This window comes from Equus asinus, chromosome 10 (assembly GCF_041296235.1).
Source record: "Equus asinus isolate D_3611 breed Donkey chromosome 10, EquAss-T2T_v2, whole genome shotgun sequence".
Taxonomy (NCBI): Eukaryota; Metazoa; Chordata; class Mammalia; order Perissodactyla; family Equidae; genus Equus; species Equus asinus.
This window is the reverse complement of record NC_091799.1, coordinates 80,302,336-80,328,931: the sequence shown is the minus strand read 5'-3', so window position 1 is coordinate 80,328,931 and position 26,596 is coordinate 80,302,336. Positions and strand designations below refer to the sequence as shown.

The following is a 26,596-nucleotide window of genomic DNA, read 5'->3' as shown; positions in this document are numbered from 1 at the left end:
CAGAACACAGAAAATTCTGTTTTGAAGTGTCGAGCATTGTGGAGGGTTTTTTGGCCATCTGCCATCAGCTTCAGACACTGTGGGTTGGGTAACCCAAACTCACCTGCAGCTCTCTTTGTCTTCTCCAGCTGCTAATGCAGAGACTTTCCCAGCTTCCCCTACAGCCTTGAGTAGCCAGGTGACAGAATTCTGGGCAATGAGGACAGAAGTTTGTTGGCTGGGAGGAGGGGGAAATATAATTCTGTGGGAAGTGTGCTCTCTTGATCAAAGGGATACACACAGTTCATACTAACCCATTCTCCTTTTGTGTCTTTCTTGGAAGATGCACATAATATCTGGAGCTGGGCAGCCATCTTGTAACCATGAGTTAATGGGCAAGAATTGTAAACGCATTCTTCTTGACATTGCAGAGGTATTGAAACAAGGCCAGCAGTTGCCTACCTCCCATCTACTTTTTATGTAGGAAAAATAACTCTTTTTGTGTAAGTCCATGTGAAAAAAAAATTGTGATATTCAATTTTTTTTCTCAACTGTAACTAACAATACTTTTGTAAAAATACATTTTTAAATTGACTTCTAAAATCTCTCATCACAAGTTAAATAATTGAGTAGGATGTCATTTCTGGTGCAATAAAATATTGTGATTTTAAAGTAAACAGTTATGTCACTCTGTTCAATTGATGCAGTCAGTTAATGTCTCAGCAGTTTGATACTCGCGACCATCCATTCCTGACATAGATAAAGAAGCTTCTCACTATCAGTTGGAAATTTTACATCATTCCATAGTTTCCTTGAATTATTATTTCTATTCCACTTTCTTCAGAGAATTCAATTCTATTCTCTATAAATTTATCCTTGAAAGAATTATGTCAGGTATTCTATTATAACCTTAAGCATCATAAATATGTATTCAAATTCAAAGTAATATTTCTATTTCCTATGAGAATGAGGCTTTAAGAGATGAATATTTTTACCAAATTATCTTTCTAAATTTTATTAAAAGCATTAAATTAGCAAAAACACCCCACATATTTCCAATTTGATTAATAATTACCAAACACAAAATACACATCTTACAATGAGATAAAGGGCTATTTTCAAATCTTTTAAAATTAATCCATGTGTCTCTAGATAAAAATTATCTAATTCTGGAATGAGATATTTTTATATCTATATAAGTTATAAATGAAAAAATTATTCACATCAATAAGTAACAAGAGTAGTAGGAGTTTTGTTATGACCGTCTTGAAAATGATACGCCAAAAATCACACAGAAATCCATCATGAAAAGTTACTTTTAATGGTCTAATAGCTGAAAAATCAAAGTTCATTCTTTATTTTTGTTAAAAACAAAGAATTCCAAATCATTTTAATGACAAAGAGTTCTTGCTTAGTCATTACATTTCGAACTGTCTATTTGGTACCCCTGTTTTTCAACCCTGGGGCAGTGCACCATGCTGAGAATAGGGATGCGTAAAAGCTGTGTGTTTCTTTTGCAAAATAAGAGTCAGGAAATTGTGAAAAGTGTGACAGGAAACAGATTCAATCAAATAAACACATCACGGTGTTAGGCAGACCAGTGTTAGGAAAGTAGCGTACACATAGGTGGAGACTTATTGTTTCTAGAGGCTGTGTGCCATTCAGCCCTGGAAAGGTCTTCATGCACACATTAAGGCGCAGAGAGCCCAGGTTGAAGGCCACTGACTTAAGCCCCTCTGCCGAGGCTTTCAGTTACTGCTGGCTAGTTGATTTCTCAATGACAATATCTTTCATCTGAGGCAATACGAAGTTCATAAATGGTCACTAAAGGAATATGGAACAAAAAGCCTTGCTCAATAAAATTCCAGGAGAGAAATTATGACAAGGGGAAAGAATGAAATGAAACAAATTATTATTTGGTCTTTACGTCTGTAGCTCTATTCCGTTATATTTGTAGGCTTGCTTATTTGTGAAATCACTGTAGAGTACAGAAAAGACTCACCACTCAATCAAAATGAGAAAGGAATAGTGGTCACTGGGTGCCATCCCTCTCAAGGATCTCATCTACAGACAAGGGAGGGTCTCCGTCACCTGGAGGTGTCTACCACTCTTGTTTGTGGAAGCTTCTCTTCTTTGCATTTGTCCTAACACAAGATCTCTTAAAATTTATCTTGGATTTTTAATCAGGAAAAAGAAAACCCAGAGGATTGAATCACTAATGCAAGTGGTATCTGATTGCTAATTACTGCTATCTTGAGATAAAATTTGAAGAAATGTATAGAAAAATTCGCTCTGACAGATCTGTGTCTCTAAAGTTCTAAATATTCCATTTGAATACTTATAAAAAATAAATGATTAACTAATTTAAAGGCTGGCATGGACAAAGGAGGCTCCCTAGGTCTTATGGAAAAAAATACGCCTAAAACAAAATACCCCAAGAGAATTCCCTAGCTGATCAAACTCCCCTCTGCACGCGTGGGCGTGGAATCACCTTGGGCGGGAGGGTCCACCAGCCAGGACCACCATGTGGTAGGGCAGGTTATTCATTGCAAAGAGGAACCCACAAGAGGGACCAGTAGGGGCTCAAACCAGCCCATCTCCACTCCCCAAGCCCTGTGCCTTGGATGGAGGAGGCAGCAGGTTTTCTTGCTCTCGTCTTAATTAGCACCATGGCTCCCTCTCCATCTGTGGTGGCCCCTGCTAGTACCTGCTTCCTTGACTTGGGCTGCTTAGACACATCTACCCAGTTAAATGGCAGAAAGGAGATGAAAGAACCAGGAAAACATAACACACTTCACCACGGTAAAGGACTGCTGTTGCTATTTTGCCTGTTCACCACTCTGAAAGGTCTGCTTTCCACCTGGGGCATTTACAGTGGGTATAAGACTTTCCCTGAGGTCACTAAGTCACAGGGTCACAGGTGGAACAAGACATCTATTCAGCACTTCCTGCCTGAGCTCCACATGTGGTCGAGGCTCTAGTTTCCTCCCATTATTCATTGTCCTTTGTCTTTCTTTCTAACAACACCCAACCCAGCAGCAGGAAATGGAAATGGGGACATTTCTTCAACCTTTTGTGCAGGTAGGGGTGGTCACGAGACTCAGGCCTGGTGAATGAGATGTAAGTGGAGTCTTTGGGTGGCTGGAGTGTCTGGGAAATCTCTTTAATGAGGGCTGACTCAGCTGGCAAGGACCTGATTAATTCACTTTTCCCAATTTTCCCTTGTCTTGCCCAAATTTCCAGGTGCTGGTTGGATACAAAAAGACTATCTGGCAAAACCAGGGTGAGTTTGAGGATGAAAGCTACCTGCTGAAGAAGGCAGATCAACCAGACAGGAAATCTGCACTGTTGAGCACATCATGGAGCCACCATGCCAGCCCTGCACTGCCTGCCTACCTGCAGATCTCTTTTACATGAGGCAAAAAACAAAAGAAAGAGAAGAAAACTCTTAGCTGTCACAGCCACTTTTTTTCTGGTTTCTATTACTATCAGGTGGATGCAATTCCCAAGAGTATGTCATGTAGAGAAAGGCTCAACTGTCAAGAGGCACAAAAGCACACTCAGTTTAAAAAGAAATGAACTTCTTTCTCATGACTTTATTTTTTTTAATGGGAAAATTAGAAGACAGCTCACTGCAATGAAACACAGTGACCAAGGCGACTTCAGGCCCTGACTACTCTGCAGCCTCCACACCTGACCAGCAAGGAAGGAGCTCTCTGCAGCAACCAAGGCAGGAGCCAGACACGGTCCTGCAAGGGTGTTTCTGGCCCTGAAGGCAGATGTGTAGGACAGGCTTCCTGAACTTGGAAGAGAGTTTAAAGGAGAAACAAATAGAAAATGAAAGAATTAGGAAAGTGCCCATCTTAGGTGTTATTCCATGACAAGTGGTGGAGGCAGGAAAGATGGAAAGAGGCTCAGAAGATACTGGCCATGGAAGCTGGAATGGTTCAGGCTCAGTGCCTGAATAAGGGGCATGAGAAGGAAGGTAGGCTTCAAGGCTTAAAGTTTGAGGGTCACTGGTCCAAATGACCCAGGGACAGAATCACAGAATAGTCCTTGCTAACTGGAAAATAAAGAAGGCCACAAGTGCTGAGTAAAGAAATCTGATCATAGGAAGAAGCCAGTGAGCAGGAATTCATAGCACAATTAGCAAGTGGATATGATGTGGAGAACAGGGCTTGCCAGAACTAGTGGGAACCTCCCAAGAAACGGTGACCCCCCCCCCCAAATACTGCCACCCCAGGCCACTCTTGGCATCAGGGCTTCTTCAGTTTCCTGGTCCCACACAGCCACCTGGCCACCATGCCCAGCAGCTTCCCACAGAGCCACATGGTGCCCACGGTGAGCACCAGCAGGAACAAGAAGACATCGAGCAGGTACTGTTCATACCATGGCTGCTGGAAGGCATGGGGCTTGAGGTGCGCTGCACCCCCTGTCTGCAGGATGTGGTTGGTCCAGCCCACCAGCCGCTGGGCAGGAGTCAGGGGGTGGGAGCGTCTGATGATGCTGGCGGCCACGGCTGCAGATTTGTACCTGTTGGTAGAGACAGAGGCGGGGCGTTACTCTTGTGGTCTCAGAAGCCTTAGAGTCCTTGTATCACACACAGGCACTTCCCACCATACGCACAAAGGCTCCATTTCAAGGAAAAGTCCTTGGCCTGGGCTTGCCACTGGCTAGCTCTGTCCCCTTGAAAAAGGTCCAACCGGTACCAACATGCTATGATCTACACTTAGTGCTAAAAGGGAGAAACTATAAAAATCGAATAAGTTTGTAAGAACTAGTCTCTACCACAAGGAGACATAATATACTATATAAAAATATACACATAATGTAATTTAGAGAGAGAGGGAGAGATAGAGACAGTGCACACCTACTTTGAGCTTATGTCTGGACTAGCGACTCATGTGACTCTAGAGATTGTGGCCCAGGAGGACACCAGCACTTTCCTGCCCCTTCAGAGCATCATGTTGACCAGCACTAGCTCCATGGGCTGCAGCCTGCATATTTGCACAGGGCCCCACACTTAGATGGGTCCTGTGCTTGATTTAATTCTCTGCTGTCACCAGCTGGAAATATTTAAAGTTCATAACAAGGGGCTCTACATTTCCATATTACATCTGCCACCACAAGTTATGAAGCCAGCCCTGATGCATGTCTGGGGACGATCCCAGACCAAATGACTCCTTCACAGGGGTCAGAAGTTCATGGCCATTTTGGGTCTAGGTATTTCAAAACCAAAAATGTTAGAAAACCATTCTTCAGAAAATGAAAATTGCAACAATTACATATCAAATATACATGAAATTTCTGGGTTTGCTGACCCCTGGAACTTAACACCTTTTCTAGGGCTAAGAATCACAAGCTGTATGGCTGTTTCCTACTCATCTAAATAAGAACAACTTGTGGGGTTCCTACACGCAAGGTAATATGTTAGGTCTTGAGGTCTGATTGAGGTTTGTGCCCTTGAACTCCAACTTATTCAGTCCCTCTTAGTTATAAAAAATATACACATATTTTTCTCTTCACTTGAGATCATTGTGCTGGATGGGAAGTCAACTAAGAGATCAATGGGCCCTTTTGTTGGCTCACTTAACAGAAATTCCTTCAGACTCACTTTGTGGCAGGCCCTGTGCTGGGTGCTGGGAACATTGTGGAAAACAAGAGACACATGCTGTCCTGGGGCGCTTACTCTCTACTTTCTAGTGTGGGAGACAGACAATAAATTAAAACCTAAAGAAATGAAGTACTCAGATCCTGAGGAATGTCAAGAAGGAAACAATGAATGAAGATTGGAGTGGCAGGAGAGGAGTCTAGATAGTAATGAAAAACAAAGATGGCCTCTCTAAGGAGGTAACACTGGACATAAGACCCAAAAGTGATGAAGGAGCCAGCCTTGTGAAGAGAAGGGAAGGCGTGCTCTAGGCACCAGCTCAGACAAAGGTCCTGAGGTAAGGAACAGGGTGGCACATTTGGTACAGGAAGGCCACCTCCTACCCAGTTGGATTCTACTTAAAGCACCCCAATTAATAAGACCTCTCAGAGAGAACCTGTGTAAGTAGTTTGGTTTCCTCACAACCCATAAAGCAGAAAACTATTCTTAGCATTTACCTAAATTGCCTAGTTTTGCTCACAGAGGAAAGAGGTCAGCTGTTAACATTGCACACATATTATTCCATATCTTGGAAGTTGCATTTTTTTATTGCAAAAAAGACACACATGGTGCCCTTCATGTTTGATGTCTTCATTCAGCCTACGTGACCACAAGCCCAGAGAGCCACATACCTCTTGTCTTCTATGACTTGCTTCATCTTCAGAGACAGTATCTCAGCCTTGATCTGCTTTAACTGGATAGAGACACCAAAGTTTTTGGCTTCTACTCGGAACAGGTTTTCAGGCTGGTCTCCAAAGAGAGGAATCCCCACCATGGGAACGCCATGTTGGATGGCCTCCATGATGCTATTTATCCCACCATGGGTGACAAAGAGACGGATGTGAGGGTGAGCTGTCCAAATAAGAGTGAGTGCAGAACATTTGAGGATAAAAAGTTTCAAAATACCAAGTAAAGCAGAAAGGGCAGAAGAAAATAACAATGGACTCTCAAATTGTGTTCAAACCATTGTAAAGATAATTTTGCTTCATACACATTCAAGGTGTGTGTTCCAACATACAGGATTCCAAGTCTTGCCTTTGTACAGAGACTCCTTGCCAAAGATAGAACCCAACTAAGACTGATAACCCAATGAATTCTGTAGAGAATCATGCTAAGCAAGGCATGTATCTCCATCCATCCACCCATCCATCCTTCTGTCATCCCACTGCCTTTCTTTGCTTCTCTCATCTCTTGTTTGCATTTCTCTGTTTCTTTCTCTTGAGCAATCTTTTCTCACTTGCCAACTAATTTTCCACTTCTCAGAATTCCTAACACATTCATTAACATCACAATATATGTGGCACTCATAAAACTTACAGTGTTTGGGTTTTCTCCTCAAATATATGAGAAGATCCTTGAAAGCAAAGACTAGAACCTACACCTCAGTACTTCCAGTTCCAGTGTTTTCATCCAACGCTTATTTAGAGCTAACTAAAATGATTGCTGATAATGAAGAGTTCCTGTCAGCCTGTGCCACTCAACTGGAATGCGCATCAGAATCTCCTTATGTCTCTTTCAAATAAGAATCATGTGCTCCACCCCAGATTAGAGAAATACATTTGCAGAATTGGAACGAGGAATCTGTTTCTTAAATTCCCCAGATGATTTTGAGTCATAATCATGGTTAAGAGAGTCTGATCTAGCCAGTGGCCATGGCAGTGAGGAGTCTCTAAGGAGCATCAGTGGGCACAGAGCAAACCTGTTGAGGAATAAGGAGACTCTCTAGGACTAGAGGCTCAATAGACCAAATAACTGGCTATAAGGTAACTCAGCTTGACACTGAGGTATTTTGGCACATCCTAAAGACACTGTGTATATCAGTGTTGTGAAGGTAGAAGTCATTCACACTTTAGCAGCTAAGGAAGATGTATCTGTGTGTGTGTGTATAAGGGGACATGGGTGAACAGGTGCTCATGAAGACACTAAATACAGTGGCAATGTGCCTCTGGTATGTGTTCTCAGATTTCATGGGTTATTTTGGCCTGTATGTAGGTGACCTTGTTCAAGACTGAATGCCTTAAGTCAATGTGACTTTAATTGCTGCTAACATCCACCCTGGGATAGAAAAGACTGAAGGGGAGATGGCTGTTTTGGCATCTGATCTCACTGGAAGTATAGCCTGATTCCCCAAGAACTCCAGCTGGCTGCTCCTGCCCCCAGGAGACTTGTCTTTAGCTCTTAGCAGCTCCTTCTCATGATGATGGGTTTGCCCAACTAGAGGTCAGAGCCCTGAGGAGCCCTAAAGACATGTAAATGATAAGAGAGAAGTAGACCCGGGTAGTCCTCACCCAAGAGGTCACTCTGAGGAAGCCAGTCCACAATTTTCACATTTGCTGCTAATTTGATGTCTTTGGGCCAATGAGAAGGCTTACACCTCCATAAGACCCCATGAGGGAGATGAGCAAAGGCAGTGTTCATCTCCTTGAGAAATTCTTGGGATGAAGAGCCACTGATCATGGAGCCCAGGGCCACAAGAACAAAACCAGAGTCTCCAAACTTGGCAATGAAATTCTCAAATTCCTGGAGAAAGGAAAGAAAGGAAAAGAGATTTACAAAGTTGTTTATGAAACCCAGCACAGTGAGGAATGAAAGCTAGCTTATTTACTGAAGACACCTTCCTGTCACTCCTAGAGCTCACTGTCCTGAATCTATTATCATAGCTCCCGGGACAGCTCAGTATCCTCTGCATTATGCACGTCCCGGTTGTGTTGGTGGGAACATTTTTCCTCTTTGAAACCGTGACACTAGAATCAGAGCCATCTCTCTACTCATTTTGGGTGCATGGAGACATGGGCACTTGGGAGTTTTCCAAAGCCAGACCAGATGTCGTGGTGTAAGGAGGAATTCCAGTGGGGATCAGGGTCCAGCAGTGGGAGGTGGGTCTTCTGGAGGTTAGAGAGGAGAGGCTGGGAGAAGACCTCTGGCATAAGAAGTGGAGGCAGAATAGGGAAGGCACCTAGCCACCCACACCCAATGCGCCATGTCACATGCTTTGCTCTGATATTCCATGATATTCTCAGTCACTGATCTTTGTAGTTCATCTCCTACCTCAGTGGTTCACCCACATGACTGCAAATTATATCCACATGGGAAGACTTTTAAAAATGGCAATGCCCAGCACCAACCCCAGGCCTGGGCACATTAGCGACTTTTTCGATTTCCTCAGGCAATTCTTAAGGAGGGTAGTGACCTAATGTTGCCATCTTGCCTTTAACAGCAGTTTTGTCAATTCTTACTTCCAAATGTTTCTTAGGACTCTGACTCTCTCTGGGATTCTGTGCCTCCTTCCCAGCTCCTACACTCTCATTCTGTTGGGTTGATTCCATCCAGCATAACATTGCCTAATTTACCATCTCAAAGGATGACTTTAAAACAGCCTTATATAATTACAAAAGCTACATAAGGGGGCCAGTCTCATGGCTTAACGGTCAAGTTCGCGCACTCTGCTTCAGTGGGCCAGCGTTTGCTGGTTTGGATCCTGGGTGCAGACCTATGCATTGCTCTTCAGGCCACGCTGAGGCAGCATCCCACATATAAAGTAGAGGAAGATGGGCACAGATGTTAGCTCAAGGCCAATCTTCTTCTTCAAAAAAAACCAACATAAGACCATTACATAGAAATTGGAAAATACAGAAAAGATAAATTGAGAAAAGCCTCCATTATCTCACAGCTATTGCAACCCTCACTCCCATTATGCTCCTGCTTAACAATTCCCTCCCCTGGCCCTATGGCCCAGGCTGGAGTCACTCTCCTGGGTAAGACCTCTGCAATCTGGCCTGGTTATATTTGTGCAATTGAATCTTCCACTCTCTAGTTTAGACAGAGTCACCCAAGGAACCCAGAGTCATGGTCATCTCACTTCTACCTCCACACTTGGGACTCCATGTTCTCCCGTCCTGAAATGCCTCTCCTCTCACCTCCATCCCTAAAGCATCCTGCCACCAACTCAGAGCCCATCTAGCCCATGGATCATTCCTCAACTCTTTCTGCTCATTCAATGCAAAGTCAGTAGTGGAAAGGTAGACACATTAGCGTCTGAAAGGCCCAGACAAATCAGGGCTCTTCTTGGCTCTGAAATGAAAAATAGTGCAGAAGTCACTCGCACCACCTGAGCCTCTGTCCTCTTGTTTATTAAAATGGAGATCGTCATACTACCCTCTAGGTGGCAATATGTATAAAAGATAAATTTCATATAATGTCAAACCAGTGCTGATAGGCAACAGAGAGCCAACTAATCTCAGCTCCCACCATTTTGAAAACTTCTAACAGTGCTTCTGAATCTATGCATTCAAAAATGACTAAGCAGCTTTTACAACTGACAATGCCCAGGTCAGACCCCAGATCAACCAAATCAGGAGGTCTAGTTGAACCAGGGAACCAGAGCTCTACAGGCTGGGGATACTGGAGATGATGCCTACAGTCAGTCCCATGTAGTCCCGCCTTGGTTACAGCCTGTCTCACAGTGTTGTGTGTTTCATTGTGAAGAACTCACCTCCTTAACAATTCTTGCATGTGACAGATACTTACTGCATACTTACCATCCATATGATCTTACAAATGTGAACAAAAATTATCAACTTATTAAAAGGCTTATCCTGCCAGGACCTGGACTAGGGTGAGGCAAGAGAAGACCCTGGAGTACCATTTAAGGAAGTCCTCAATCTTAGGATTGTACTAGTACTATCATTGCACTTGCATGACCCTGAAAATGAGTACTTCCTTAAGAAGTGTGCCCTAGGAGCCTCACTTGCCTTCACTCTCAGGATTACACTGCCAGAGGCAGCCACCAGCTCTGCACAGAAGACCTCTGCATGAAGCCCATATTGAGAGCTAAAGTTTTACTTACTTGAGGTACTGCTTTAACAGGTTTGGCCATTAAGCCTCCAACATACACAGTGTTGGGGAGCAGAGGCCGAGCAAAATCAAAGGCAAAGTCAGAGTTCACAAACCACAACTCTGCTTTCTTTAGAAGATGAGACAAAACTGGCCTAGACCCTTCGGGGAAATGCTCCTTGATGGTGTTGTCAAATTTAGAGTGGATTTGCCATTGCCTCATGGAGAAATTTAAAAACATCAGAAAATTCTTTAGTCGGCCCCAGAAATCCATATGGTCAGTCAGGAAGGAATGTAACGTTGGCACATAAGACAGAGGTCTTGGTTGTCCAAAGTCCACAGCATCAAACGAGGAGGGGAGAATGGACACATATGGTTTCCCAAGCTTCTCAGCAACTAGGAAAGGACAGAAGTCAAAACTTTCAACTATCACCAGGTCGAAGTTCTCATTCTTTAAGGAGTCCATGATATCATTTCTCTTTAGCAAATGACTGCACTGAAGACTCAATAGTTCCATCAACTTTAAAAAGTCTGCAAATGAGTCTCTGAGAGAAAGAAAATCAGTGATAAACATTAGTTCGAGGTGTTAATTTCACAATACATAAGGAATCTTGGGCTACAAAGAAATTTCCCAGGTGGGCAAGACCACACCGAGCAGCAGCATTCTGTTCCACCATTGCCCTTTAACACCCTCTTCTCAGTCAGGCTGGCAGATGTTCTACTTCTGAGAGTGTTTCCTTCCTCCCCTCCCTTCTCCCCTCCAATCCAAATCCCAAAAGATCCCAAAGCCAGTTCATCAGAAAATTTATCTTGGAATTCTCAGTCCTTGAAATCCACAGGCACACTTGAATTACCTTAACTGAAATTAAATTGCCACTGTTGGGCCTTTTCCTCTGGGAGCCTTCTATTGATATTGGCCCTGATATCAGTTTTCCTACATTAAACCCAGCATATATGGGGTTAAAACCAAAAGCACTCAGGGGCCAGCCTAGTGCTGCAGCAGTTAAGTGCGCACACTCTGCTTCGGCAGCCCGGGGGTTCACTGATTCAGATCCCGGGTGCTGACATGGCACTGCTTGGCAAGCCATGCTGTGGTAGGCATCCCACATATAAAGTAGAGGAAGATGGACATGGATGTTAGCTCAGGGCCAGTCTTCCTCAGCAGTGCTCATCAAGCCATGCTGAGGCAGTATCCCAGATAGCAGAGCTAGAAGGGCCCACAACTAGAATATACAACTATGTACTGGGGGACTTTAGGGAGAAGAAGGAAAAGAAAAACAAGATTGGCAACAGATGTTAGCTCAGCTGCCAATCTTTGAAAAAAGAAGTTATAAATTGTTAAAGCCCAGGTGGCCTTTTGCTAACATTTTTGGCTAGTTACAGGTCCTTTGAAGTTTTATTATAGGGAAACTGATATCCAGAGAATATCAAGAAGCTGAAGCTTCCCAGACCCCAACTCCTCAGCTTCCTGGCACCAGAATCCACCATCCACCAAGGAGGCAGACAACCAAGGACATCCACCTGTGGATTCCCTTATCTCACCATCTCCCTCTCTGAAAGCAGCCTCACAAAGCCAAATGCAGGCTGGTAGGAAAGTGCCAACAGGCAAGGCCACCGGCTCCCCCTCCCTACAGGCAGCCACATTCCTTGCAACCTTTAAAATGCCTTGCCTCCCATATTTTGGGGAGACAAGATGAATTTGAGGGCTCACTCTCATCTCCTGGCTCACAGCACCCAAAATAAAAACCTTCTGCCATAAGCCTGGTGTTCCAGGTTTACTTGGCCCCTCTTGTGTGGTGGGTAAGGAACTGATGTTTGAATCCAGTATCACTATGACCACAGCAGACCTCACAGATCTCTTTCTACTTGGTAAATTCTGAGATGTTATCCTTAACCTTCACTTACATACTGACTCTTTATAAGTGATTATCTTGTTATTCAGCCATACTGTGGAAGTTACTCGATGACACAGTCCCAAACATATTGACAAATTTTTAAAATCACCATGCATTCCGCATATGACAGATCACCTCACCCAAGGGATTCCTTGATGGTATTAGAATTAAAAATCTCAGCTAAAAAACAGAAATTCTGCCCATGGGTTAAGCAACGAAAAAAAACCCTGGTTTTGAAATATGGTATTAGCCTTTCCAATTCAGTGCACGCTGTGGTATCCACAGAAGATAATGGCAAAGCTTACTGACAAGTAATTAAAACTTTGTCTATGGGATTACTCCAGAGACCTATCTTCTTGTGATGCTTTCCCATCACTGCCTGTGTGGAACGTGATCATTTTTCTTGTCTGTCTAATTTGTGGCGAAATAGATGAGGATGCCCACCTGCACTTTAAGGCACCAGAGGTAACAGGTGCAAGGGCTCAAGACATCAGGGGCCTGCCGGCTGCCTGGAGGAGCAAGAGAATCAACACCTTGGCACACTTGTAATTGTGCACCACTGCAGCATCACACTCCATAGGTGTGATGAACACATTAGCAATATGCAAATCTCTGCCTGATCTTCAGGGTAAACTTCAAATCTCATAACAGAAGTAACTGGCTGAAGCCATCTATTGCTGGGTATTTTTAAAGATTTCAAGTAACATAGGAGTGGTTGCCAAATATTTTAGATAATTTCAGTAATGCTGTAAAAATTCCTAGCATATAGTTCATTAATCATATTTCAAATTTAGCTAATACATAGAAAAAAATACTTCAAGAATGCACGGTTACCTATACCTGTCCTAAAATATATTAAATTAGGGGAGAAGAGACAAAGCATATACTTAAAATATGTAATGAACAATTCAAGACGATACAGACTAACAGTGAGTGTCAAAGAAGGAGGTCAGATCAGACCTGTACAGGAGGGCCTGGGATCTTCCAATTTGAGGGAGGAAAGAAGGCTTTAGGGAAAAAGTCAGATTTGAGCAGGAACTTGATTAGTATATAGAATTTTCAAGGTCAAAGGAAGGAGTAAAGCCACTGTAATTAACCCAGATAGACATGGATTTCTGTACTTCCACTTTTATGTTTAATTTTAGGGAGTTACACATTCCTTTTCATTCAAGATGAAGCAAAAGGAATTAGCTTCATGTCTTGTTTTGCATGAGGCTGATTGCTTTTTAAAAAGACTTTACATGGCCAGAAGGTCAAGTACTACAATTCAATGCTCACAAGTCTTCCCTTCAATAGTGAATACATGTGAGGAAAAATCAGTGGGAAAAGGTGGTTCTCATTTCCCTATTGAGGTGCTTATGCTTCTGTTTTGCGGAGATTATAGACAAAATTGTAAGTGAAGTATTGCAAGGGAGTACCAGAAAGAACAAGCTCCACTTTCTACACAGATATATTCATGCCTAGAGCAGAAGACAGTACAGAGTAAGAAAGAATCCCCAGAGACTGGATTGGATATTTTGGTGAGAAACATTTGTTTACCCAACCATCCTCTCATCATCTATCCCTTCACCCATCCATCGATCCATCCATCCATCCATTCATCAATCCCTTTCTCATATCCTCAGTCCAAGCATACACATATCCATCCATTCATTTGTTTCACTAAAAGAGTGACTCTTTGGTTCAAATACTAAAAAGAAATTACCTCCCATCCAAAGCGTCTTTCATAAAGGAATCAAAAAAGTTCATAAATTCTTTGTTATAATCTTCAGGTGGAAGCCAAGTGATAACTTGATATGATTTTTCCTCCTCTTTAAAACCTAAGAAAATATCAATCAGTTAAAAATGGTAAATATGTCTCACAACATGGGTTAACATAAGCATCATGATAGCAACATTTATTTGTTCCAATAATTTTGTATTTATTGGAATGTTTGCCTTTTGATCTATTTTTCTTTGGTTTGGTTGCTTTCTTATTCAATCAATCTTATATTGAAAACAGGTACTGAGAACCTTGCAAAGATTCAGGAATGTTTTTCAATTTACAGTTATGAAAGGTCCCATTTAAAGTTGCCACTGAAGGTATGTTGGTCTCACTCCAGGGATGAGAAAACAAAGTTAACTGACTTTAAAATAATTTGTGAAAGTTGCACACATAGGAAATGGTACAGTTTATGTTTAAATACAGGTCTCTTTGGTTCCAGAGCCTCTGCTTTATCTGGTTTAGAAAAATTCATTCTCCTTATTTAAAGTGATCCATCCAAGTCATTTTTTGATTCAGTAAAAGGTACTCAATGATTTAATGAAATAGTAGTCCTCTGCACCTCTACTTCCCAACTTGCCCCCCACCCCTTACCCACAAGTAATAAAAACTCTGAGTCTGTTTTGATGTTTGACTGCTGACAGGCTTCAAGCCCCAACTCTCATCCTCTTCTGTGTCTCGCCTGGAAAAACTGTTAAGAAAGTCCCATTATCCCTCCCTTAACCCTAGTGGGAGTTTCAAACCGTGCAAGTCAGACCAATGGGGGGAACCCTCACCCCATCCTATCCCTCCACCCACAATAAAAACTCAAGCTAGACATCCCTCCCTGCTCTGGAAACCTGTTTTTTCAGATTTTCTTCAGAGCCTTTTCTGCTCTTCTAAAATGGCCTTATTATTCGAGTGAGAAATTTTACATACTCTCTTAGTGCAGGTGGGCCTTCATCAGTCGTGACATTTAACCTAACCATCTGTAGAGGCTGGGGAGAGATTAATGCGTGGTCCCACACATGAAAGCTCCCAGATCCAATCTTAGTGAAAATACTGACTTTATCTAAGTGTTTACTGGCAAATACTTTCCATCATACATTTGGCTAATATGTTCTGTTCAGTAACTATTTCAACAGGCTCTCTCCTGTAGCTGCCTTCACCTTGGAAGGAACAGAATATTCCTTTAACTGGTTACCCATGGGGGACTCTAATCGCCCTACCATTGGCCACAATCTTTTTCAGCAAGATCTTAACCATATCCAACTCTCTCCAGGAGCACAGGTATAACATTACAGTGAGGACTTCTTCCTCCAAGGAGATTCATTTGCCACAATCATTCGAGACATGAAAACATTCACAAAGGACTCACACAAAGGGATGTGCTGTTGCCCCCACACACAGCTCAAGGCCAGTACCTCAGTTATATTCCTGGGAATTGTGTGGTCAGTCTATGGCCTCTCTATCCATGACACTGTCAAGAAACAACTATTTACTGGCGACACCACAATATTTAAAGTCCAACATCTTTAGGTCTTTTTGCATTCTGGAGAACATATTTTTCATTTCTATGTTTTACTTAAGGCTATTTATGCTTTTAACTTAAAAATCAGCCCACTTTGGGGGCTGGCCCCGTGGCTGAGTGGCTAAGTTCGCGCGCTCCGCTGCAGGCGGCCCAGTGTTTCATTGGTTCAAATCCTGGGCACGGACATGGCACTGCTCGTCAAACCACGCTGAGGCAGCGTCCCACATGCCACAACTAGAAGGACCCACAACGAAGAATATACAACTATGTACCACGGGTGCTTTGGGGAGAAAAAGGAAAAAAAATAAAAAAATAAAAAATCAGCCCACTTTGAATAGAACCTCCAACAACAAAAACCTCTAGATTCTGTCCATATTGCAATACAATAGGCACTGCCGTGAGTGCCCCCAAAGTTGCCTTTGCTGTAGAGGTTTTAACTCTTGTGCCTCCTGGAGTTCTCCTGACCAATAAGAAGATTGTATCAATTTCTTATTGTTGCTGTAAAAAATTACTATAAACTTAGTGGCTTAAAACAACACAAATTTACTATCTTATAGTTCTGGATATCAAAAGTCCAAAATGGGTCTCATAGGGATAAAAGCAAGGTGTGGGCAAGCCTGCACTCCTTCTGGAAGCCCTAGATGATAATTCATTATCTTGTCTTTTCCAGCTTTTAGTGGCTGCCTACATTCCTTAGCTCATGGCCTCCTTCCAGCTTGCAACTACGTCACTCTGACTTTTCCTTCCATCATCCCGCTTCATTCCCTCACTCTCCTGTTCTCTTCTTTCTGATAGAAGGCCCACTTAGATAATACAGGATAATCTCCCCATCTCAAGATCCTTATATTAATCACATCTTCAAAGTCCCTTTGCTATATAAGGTAGCATATTCACTTGTTCCAAGGATTGAGACATGGATATCTTTGGGGGGACATCATCTTCCCCCTATGTTCTGCCCTCTGCACCTGAAACGCTTTTGTATATTCCACATAAAAAATGCATTCACCCCATGCCAACATCCCAAAAAGTGTCAAACCATTACACCATCAACTCATAGTTCAAAATCTCATCTAAATATTATCAGCTCAAAAGTCTCCAATTATATCATCCAAAGAATTTAATCAAGCATAGGTGAGAGTCTGGGTATGGTCCATCCAGGGGTAAAATTTCTCTCCTTCAGTAGACTCATGAAATTAGGAAAGGAGTTATCTGTTCCCAAGAAACAATGATGGGACAGGCATAAAATAACCAGTTACTGACCTTATCATTCTAAATGAAACAAAATGAAAAGAAAAAATGAGCTGCCCCTCCTAACAAATTTTGACATCCAAAAGGGCAAACAGTGTTAGAATTTAAGGACTGGAAATAATCTTCTGTAATTAGAAACTCAGCCTTGTGAGCTTGAAGCTCTACCTTTTGGGCTCACTGCTTCAGTCTCAGACTTCTTCTTTGTCCTTCAAAAAAAGTATCACGAAACTACAGCTGAATAGTTTATCAGCTTCTTTCTTACTTTTGGGGAGTCTAACAGCCTTCTTTCATGTAATCCTCTCTCTGTCTCTTTCAGTCCAAACTCGTAGCCGCCCCTGACGCAGGAAGGGTTAATAATCACTGGAAAAAGCTTGCCAACAAACTGTGACCTGGAGGTGAGAAGGCCGGTTAGCCAATGACGGGTAAGACCTCCAGGGGGAGGCAACCTGAGACAGGCATCGGTCGCCCCGGGGACACAGATGGAGACACGATATCGATATTGGGAGCAGGAGAGCCATTGCCTAGGAGACCTTGCCTACTCCGAGATAAAATATACAAGCACAGCAATAACATGATAATATCAAAACAGAGGCCGTGGGAGGGCTCCTTGAGAAATCGCTAAGAATTCTTGGCATTCGCCAATTACTTCATCCAGAACACCTGTGTATGTTTAACAGATGTAAGCTATGTATATATTGAAACACTGGTTATAATAAACTCAGAGTGGCCATCAGCCCTCTCCACATCTATCCTGATGTGTACATTGGATTGCAACACCAACAAAACTCACAATGTTTCTTCTGGTATAAAATTCTCAAGTACCTTGTGGATCTCCTGGGTATGTCATGGGAATTCACTTCACTACAGAAGAGGCACCTCCACATATTTTACAAAAGAATTTCATCTCTATTATGGCATCTGTCAATATGGCTGATGAGATCCTTGAGTCACAAACTTAATCCTCAAAGAGTTCTCTGTAAGACTAAATATTCTGACTTTCTAATCTTTCAGGGGCAATAGCAAAAAGTTGTCCATCCACATCACTGGTTATGTCTACAAGAGAAAAGAATTCACTGCTTTCCTCACAATGAATCCCCTAATTTCAGAATCTTTTGCAATCTAGATAGGCTGCCGATTTCCAAAATCACAAAGTCCTAGTTTCTTTATGCTTCATAGTTCTTCCTTCAATTCATCTCTTGCCTCTCATGTTTTACTATAAGCATCAAGAGGCCTTTAACATCTATATTTCTACCAAAATTCTGTTTAGGATGATTTACATATTGTGTAAGACCAAATAGATTTTCTCTACCATGCTCCTCACTTCCTTCTGAGTCCTCACTCGCAGAGTTCTTAACATCTGCATTTCTACTAACAGTCTGTTCAAGGCAGTCTAGGCTTTTTCTATCAGGCTCCTCAATGACCTATCAGCCTCTACCTATAACCCAATTGTGATTTCAGATATTGGTTGGATCATTAGTTGATGTGAGCATTAGAGACAATTACTATTTCAGTACCACTAATGTCATTTAGTTGTTAAAGCTGTAAATAAATAAACAAGATGGGGAAGTGTGTCCAAATGAAGAGTCAATGAAAAGTTCAAAGTTTTCCACACTGAAATGGGCATCAGGTCAGAAATAATAACCCAATCGTGAGTTTTGCTTATTTGCAGATTTTTATCCAGGCTGCACAACTGAAGTGAAGAATGAATATGTTGTTTCAAAGCTTCAAAAATGCTCATGAATGGGGAATAGTGAAAGAAACTCTAGAGACTTAATCCTGGAAAGTGAGGATAAAACTGAAGGGATCCGTGAACTTCCTGAATTGGTTATAGATTTTGGTGTACATACAGCTTTCAAAGAGGTAGAAGGTTTGCCATTTGTAGCAGTTTCTCAAAGTTCATGGGAACTCCCCAATATTTTTTTTTCGCTAAGAAAGATTCCCCCTGAGCTAACATCTGTTGCCAATCTTCCTCCATTTTGTATGTGGATCACCCCCACAGAATGGCCACTGATGAGTGGTGTAAGTCTGTGCCTGGGAGGTGAGCCAAGCCACCGAAGCAGAGTCTGCCGAAACTAACCACTAGACCATGGGGCAATCTCCAATTTTTTGGTTTTTTTTGAGGAAGATTAATCCTGAGCTAACATCTGTCCCCATCTTCCTCTATTTTATATGCGTGACGCCTGCCACAGCACGGCTTGACAAACAGTGCATAGGTCCGCACCTGGGACCCAAACTGGTAAACCCCGCGCCACTGAAGCTGAACATGCGAACTTAGCCACTGCACCACCAGGCTGGCCTCTGCAATTTTTTAATACCAAATTTTAATATAACTTGATTTAATTTATAATTTTTGTTAAATTTAATTACAATTTTTAAGTTGAAAAGAATTACATTAAAAATTAATATACTACAGCTATTTTATCAGATCTGCCGTCAAGGCAGATACAGAAGGATACGCATATAACTGATGTTTAGTGGAGAATACAGAACCTAATCTAGAAGTGATTAAAATAGTTTTAAGTAGGAACTCAAACAGATATTTGCACACCAGTGTTCATAGCAGCATTATTCACAAAAGGTGGAAACAATGCAAATGTCCAGTGACAGATGAACGAATAAACAAAATGTGGTATATACATACAATGGAATGGTACTCAGCCTCAAAAAGGAAACAAATTCTGATATACACTACAACCTGGAGGAACCTGAAGAATTTATGTGAAGTGAAATAAACCAGCTATAAAAGGACAAATATTGTATGGTTCCACTTTGATGAGGTATTTAGAATAGTCAAATTATTAGAGAAATGAAGTAGAATAGTGCTTATCAGGGACTGAGGGCAAGAGGGTAATGGACAGTTAATTTTTATAGGGTACCAAGTTTCAGTTTGTGACAATGAACAAGTTCTGGAGATGGATGGCAGTAACGGTTGCGCAACAATGTGAATGGACTTAAAGTAACTAAACTGTATACAAAAATGGTCAAAATGGTCAATTTTATGTTATGCATATTTTACCACAATAAAAAACTTAAAAGAATTTTCACTGAAAAAAATTGTTTTAAAACAATCTGAACAATAACAAAGCATGAAGTCACTTCCAAAATTTCATAATTTCTCAAAATTTTGCTCCTCAAAGCTTAATACTTTGTTCATTAATACTGGATTTTTTTTTTTCTGAAAATCAGAGCCTGAGCAACCCTTCAGGTTGAGCAATCTAGAGCTTAAAGTCCTAAATCCACTTAACACTGTTCTTAGCCTGCATGTGGCCTTGGGTAAGTCATTTCAGCTCTCTGACGTATTATTCCTTTGTCTGTCAGAAAAGAAGAGTTGATAAGATTTATGAGCTCATTTTGCTAAAATTTTTTTGATTCAATGACGCAGTTAGGAACTTCTAACATCACGATGCACAAACTTACAGGCAGTCACTGATTTTTCAAGAAAACAAGATCATCTCCATGATAGATTCTGATCATAGCTGCATAAATAAGGAATTCCCTGAGAAATTCCTTAAATTTCAGATATCATAGGAGGAGAACTTAATCTATGCTATAGAAAAAGAAAAGCTATCCTTACCAGTTAGAAATCCTAATTATGGCTGAACACTTCTGTTCAACGTATTTTCAAGCCACGTTATAAAGCAGCATTTACCAAATAATCTGTAATAAAGTGTGGAGGATTGCATGGATGGATTAGAAGTTCAGGTAGAGGAGGAAAACATGGGACTACAGAGCTCAGAAGATTTTCAACACCTGACGTACACACACACACACACACGCACACATTCAGATAATTTTATCATTCTTTCAATCCAATAAGATTTTTAAAACTATTTGAAAAGCTCTTGTATGCAAAAAGCCTTGTTGCTCTTTGCCTGGAGTAGAAGAAATCAAGAATTAGTGAGAAAAGATACCTGGTATTAATAAATTTGCTCTCTGGAGAAGCATGGTGACATTATGACCGTGATCTTGAAGAATCTGAGACACTCGGTCCATTAGTAGAAAATGGCTTCCACCTAGGAACAATGCACAACTTCATTTTTGTAACGATGAGAGCCGAGGTTGAGGGGTGACAAATCCATAAAAGTAAGGATAGGGAAACAGAAGGTTGATGGCGAGTAGACAAAGATGAACTTCGTCAGTCACACTTTCCATATCAATCTGTGTACACCCTAGCCCACTCCCCCAGAGCCTGCTGGCCCACATCCTTGACCTCTGGCAAACCTCCATCAAAGATCCCCTCATGAGACTCTGGTCTCCATGTCAATGTGATGAACTTCTTGGTGCTCAGGACTTAAGGAGTTCCTGATCTTCAGGCGCATAATGGATTTTAACTGTGGCCATATGGGACATCGTGTCCTAAAGAAATAAGTGCTCCAGAAGAAATTTGGGCACAGTGCTGTGCATGTGAATGTGACGGGTCCTTGTGGACGATCAATTAGATCTATTTCTGGAATCCTTCTCGTTGGGAATTTATGCTAGTGTAGGAGCCAGAAATGCAGTAGCTTGAATGTGAGTCCAAGAAAGAGCCATTGGAGCAGAAGGACATGGAGCCACCACTTACAGCCCTAATTCTTGAGATTCAAATGTATTTGACAGGACTTTTCTCAGCTGGGTCTGAATTGAGCAGAAAATCAAATTAAGACATTCAGATTAACTGTGGGGGCCGTGAAATGGGCCTGCATGATCCTATATGCATGAAGACTGAGACATCACCCATCCTAGGACAATCCTGAGATCTTAAGGAAAGAGAAGCTTGATCGTGGGGGAGGTACAAGTTCCATCACACTCACGTCTTCTCTTGTATCCCACTCCAACATGGAACCTTTGCTTGAATCTAAGGGTGTTAGCAGCAAAGAAAGTCAGATCAGGAGAGAAGTTAAGGGGAAATGTCAAGAATTTGGAGTTGGGGTTAGAGGGGTGTAGTGCTAGACAAATGGTGTATAGCTATTTCTCAGCTTTTTACACCCAGACTTGCATAGTCTGAAGTACCAGAGGAGGTATAAAGTACAAATGTCTCACATCTCACACTCACATTTTAATCCATATTAGACCTGGGAGCCCAGGAGAAGGGGTGACCCCACAGGCATCCCATCATGGAGGGTCTGTGAGCCCCAGTGCATCCTGGGACAGAGACGGGGTTTCCAGCACCTCACACAGCACACCATCTCCCTCTCAGAGTCTGAGGCAGGAGAACAGCATGCTTTCAAGAGGTGAGGAAATTCTTTTGCTTCATTGCTACTAATAATCAGAAAGTACAAAAACGTTTCCAATGGTGTTACAGGGTTTCTTAAGGAGTGATTATAAAAACCCCCCACTGAAAAGTGGTGAGAGTGGGAGCTGTGGAGAGGATGGTCTTGGGGTTAGAAACGCTGAGTGAATTCATGGTGTCTGCCTCAGGGAGGTCTGGTGTGATCTGCCAAAGGCACCTTGCTTCCCTGAACCTAGGTTTCCTGCTCAGGAAAACATAGCGGGGACTGAATTAAATGATTTATGTATACTTCCTTCCACCTCTAAGATCCCTGATTCTCAGTGATCTAAAAGTCATCTAAGAGATCCCACTGTGGGTTGATTAAAATCTTGAGACGCTCCATCCTATGATGACCCTTTATCCTGATAAATTTTTTCCTTTCAAATTCTATTCCCTTTGAGGCAAAAAAAAACAAACAAAAAAAGGAAATAAAATAGAGGCCACAAAATGCAGAATTAATACGTCTATAATTCCTTCAAACACTTCCAGCGGGGTAGGGGAAAGAGAAGGGCATGCAGAGAGACCGGAATGTTCAGGGTTTCCTCCTCAGCCCAGATCAGCTCTCCAGGTTTCCCTGGGATAAAACCACTCCATCTTCCTAAGTGTCATTGAAATATCTCTCCTGCTCCACCCTGACTTCTACACAGCCTCAGAAAATTAGTGCTTTGCCCCAGGAGCACCCTACCTTCCTTTGCCCTGACCACCAAAAGCCTGCAAAACCCAGCCACCGACTACAGGCAATTGCTGCGCAACCCTTAAAAGTGTTGGATGAGCCTCTGCATGTCCAGCCCGAGCCCAGGAGAAGGAGGCCAGCAGTTTCCTGCACTGGGCTGTATCTTAACCTTCTGGCCCCAGCCTGCTGTTATAGGGAACTACTCCTGAGTTAGAAGGGAGAGGAAAGACTATTTCTGTTTTCTCTGCAACTATCTTCTCCACCTCTGTGGTGGGAGAGGCCTCTCTCTGCCTCTACAAACAGCACCCACCCCTTCATCTTCCAGTCAGGGAAACAAACCCGCCCAGTCTGCAAAACCACAGGGAATGACCCTCTGACTAATGGCTGTTTGCCTGAGCCCTGGCGTGAGTGCCTAGGACACGCCTGTCTCTGGATTCTTTGGCCAAGCACTCACCCAGCAAGGACAGAGTCAGGATTTTGGCGGCTTCTGAGAGCAGGAGCCCAGGCAGAAGTGAGGAGATGAGAAGCAGCGCCCGCAGGCTCCCCATGCTTGCTCCTGTGCTGCGTGCCCTGCGCCCTGCGTGCCACAAGGGACTTGTGTGCGCCCGACACAGTTGGCGCCCAAGCGTGAAGGATTGGATCTGGCTGGGAGCTTGGGAGGTGGTAAGAGATGGATCCTGCCTGTCTCTCTTCTCTCTGTCCCCTCTGGTGCCCTTCGCCCTGCTTCCCAGGCTTCTGTCCCATTGGGTATTCCCCTCTCACCCTCCCTACCCATGGGCAATGGGAAGGAGGGGTTAGTGAGCTGATCCTTAACCCCTCTCTGTCCAGGTACTCACGACTCTGTCCCCATAGAAAATGCTCTGAACCAGGAATGGTGGAGACCTAGGAAATCACGTGGATGACAGCTCCACTTCAAAGTGGATCAGAGCTCTCTCTGTTTATGGACCCTTCCTGAACTTATGGTACTCCACCTCACATCTAACTGATCTAATTACCTCACATTGCCCTCCTCACGCACTATTTCCGTAGGTACCGGCCTAAAGTCTCTTCTAGTGTCCCAAACTCAAGGGACACTGCACCCTGGAAATAGTGTTCATTCCCAGGGAGTAGCTTGTTTCTACTCTCTGGAAGCAAAGCCCAAAGGGAAATTGACCTACCATTCCTGCACTATTTCTCTGAGGGCCTCTTAAGGAGGGGATTTACTCATGAACAGGTGCTAGAGTCCTAACTCGGGAAGTCCAGGTTTTTACCTGAGGACTGAACCTCTAAAGCTGAGACTATAATTCTGAACGAACATCATAAAATAGGACTGCAGATCTTTCTACAGTTTCTTCAGGCACAAGCTGAGGAGATCCTGTAATTCTGCTTTCAGTAATGGCAGCCCTAGGAAAGACAGGCATACAAACTCCAGAAATCATCTTTGCATTTTCTGTCCCCGAAACAAGACTGGCTTCAGTAAAGGTTTCCTGTAATCTAAAGCAGTCAGAGAAAAGACTTAAATGTACAGCCTGAAACCATACAACTCCTAGAAGGAAACAAGGTGGTAAGCTCCTTGACATCAGTCTTGGTGATGATTTTTTTGAATGTGACAACAAAGCAAAGGCAACAAAAGCAAAAATAAACAAGTAGGACTACCCCAAACTAAAAAGCTTCTGCACAGCAAAGGAAACCATCAAAATGAAAAGGCAGTCTACTGAATGGGAGGAAATAGTTTCAAATTGTGCATCTGTTAAGGGGCTAATATCCAAAATATATAAAGAACTCATTCAACTCAAGAGCAAAAGATCAAACAATTCAATTAAAAAATGGACAGAGGATCTGAATAGATATTTTTCCAAAGAAGACATACAGATGGCCAACAGAATCATGAAAAGGTACTCCACATCACTAATCATCAGGGAAATGCAAATCAAAACCACGATGAGATATTACCCTACACCTGCTAGAATGGCTATCATCAAAAAGACAACAAATGACAAGTGTTGGTGAGGATGTGAAGAAAAGGGAACATTTTGTGCACTGCTTGTGGGAAGAAAAGTGGTGCAGCTATTTTGGAAAATGGTATGGAGGTTCCTCAAAAAATTAAAAATAGAACTAGCATATGATCCAGCAATTCCACTTCTGAGTATTTATCTGAAGAAATAAAAACACTAACTTGAAAAGATATATGTGCCCTCATGTTCATGCAGCATTATCTATGATAGCCAAGATAGGGAAACAACCTAAGTGTCCATCAATGATAAAGAGATTGTGGTATATATATACAATGGAATATTATTCAGCCATAAAAGAATGAAATATTGCCATTTGTGACAACATGGATGGAACTTGAGGACATCATGCTAAGGGTAGTAAGTCAGAAAGAGAAAGACAAATATTGTGTGATCTCACTTATATGTGGAATCTTAAAACAAAAGCCAACAAGCCGAGCTCATATATACAGAGAACAGATTGGTGGTTGCCAGAGGCGAGGTGCGTGAATTGGGCAAAATTTGTGAAGGGAGTCAAAAGGTAGAATCTTCTTCTTATAAAATAAATAAGTCATGAGAATGTAATGTACAGCATAGTCACTATAGTTAATACACTATTGCATAATTGAAAGTTGGTAAGAAAGTAAATCTTTAAGGTTCTCATCTCAAGAAAAAAAGTTCGCAACTATTTATGGTAATGGATGTTAACTAGACTTACTGTGGTGATCATGTCACAATTCATACAAATATCAAATCATTATGTTGTACAATTGAAAGCAATATAATGTATTCCAATTATACCTCAATAAAAGAAATTTTAATTAAAAATTTTTTTAAAACAGGCAGAGAAAGTCCTTCAATGTATTCCATGCCTACAGGATGAAGTGGGTTCTTGAATTTTGTTTGTATTCTTACTGTCTTCTGTCTACAGGTCTTATTTTCCCATCTGAATTTAAAACATTACATTCTTATACATGTGAGCATCCTTCACATAGCCATGCCCATTGTGGTGAGAGAGAGAGAGAGAAGCAGGGCTTTACCAGGCATCACAAGGCTCCAGCCCATATATTCTTCTTGTACGTCTCATATAGTGCTAGCAAAATAAAGGATTTTTTAATCTAATTCCAGACTTATGCATTTATTCAAAAACTAAATCAATACCTAATTATATTTCAGGTACTGTTCTGCTGGGCAGAAAGATGCTAAACACAATAACAAATAGAATATATAGTATGTTAATGGCAAATGCTACCAAGGAAAATCCAATAGGCAAGGAGATGTGAAGGGATAGGTATCAGGAATATTAAAATTTTAGATGGTATGATTCAAACAAACTCTAAACATTTATGAATATCAGAGAAATAGGAACACAATGTATGATGATATTTAGTAGTTACTATCAATTTAGAGAAGTGTTACAGTGTTATATTGTGGTTATTTAAAAAGAGATTCCTTGTCTCTTAAGATACTTCTGAAACATTTATAGATGAAGCGTTATGATGTCTGGGGTTAGGGATGGAGGTGAGGTTGAAACTGGGTGAGTATATAAAGGAAAGAAAATCTGTCAGGAGTTAGTAATCGTCAAAGCTGTGTTACACATGGGAAGTTCTACTTTTATGAATGTTAGAAATGTTTCATTAAAAAGTTTTTAAAACTCTCCTAGTATGATTTTAATTTTTCTTCTTGTTATTTCAATTTTGCTCTATACACTTTGAGGCCACATCAGTAGATGCGTACGCATTTACAATTACAGTTTCAGGTACCATATCTTCCCAGTGAAACAATTAATCTCCATTATGAAAGCACCAATTTTGTCTCTAGTAATGCT

General features: G+C 41.9%; 1 protein-coding gene across 1 annotated transcript; it reads right to left on the bottom strand.

Moving 5' to 3' along the window:
• Nucleotides 1-1,276: 1,276 nt before the first annotated feature.
• LOC106824766 (UDP-glucuronosyltransferase 3A1-like) lies at nt 1,277-23,564 on the bottom strand. The gene is made up of 7 exons (XM_014831254.3): nt 23,253-23,564; nt 20,789-20,890; nt 14,063-14,177; nt 10,476-11,007; nt 7,918-8,149; nt 6,262-6,481; nt 1,277-4,512 (listed from the first exon to the last, which is right to left on the bottom strand). Exons 1-7 carry the CDS (start codon nt 23,344-23,346, stop codon nt 4,236-4,238), a joined length of 1,572 nt encoding a protein of 523 aa, XP_014686740.1. The 5' UTR covers nt 23,347-23,564; the 3' UTR covers nt 1,277-4,235.
• Nucleotides 23,565-26,596: the final 3,032 nt, after the last annotated feature.

What these genes read in the sequence shown, in the direction of transcription:
- LOC106824766 (XM_014831254.3), bottom strand. Translation starts at nt 23,346, where the DNA reads ATGGGGAGCCTGCGGGCGCTGCTTCTCATCTCCTCACTTCTGCCTGGG. An exon ending in CTGTTAAAGCAGTACCTCAA is followed by an intron (nt 8,150 to 10,475) that starts GTAAGTAAAACT and finishes TCCTTTCTCCAG; the next exon opens with GAATTTGAGAATTTCATTGC. An exon ending in TCCTCAGAGTGACCTCTTGG is followed by an intron (nt 6,482 to 7,917) that starts GTGAGGACTACC and finishes TTATTTGGACAG; the next exon opens with CTCACCCTCACATCCGTCTC.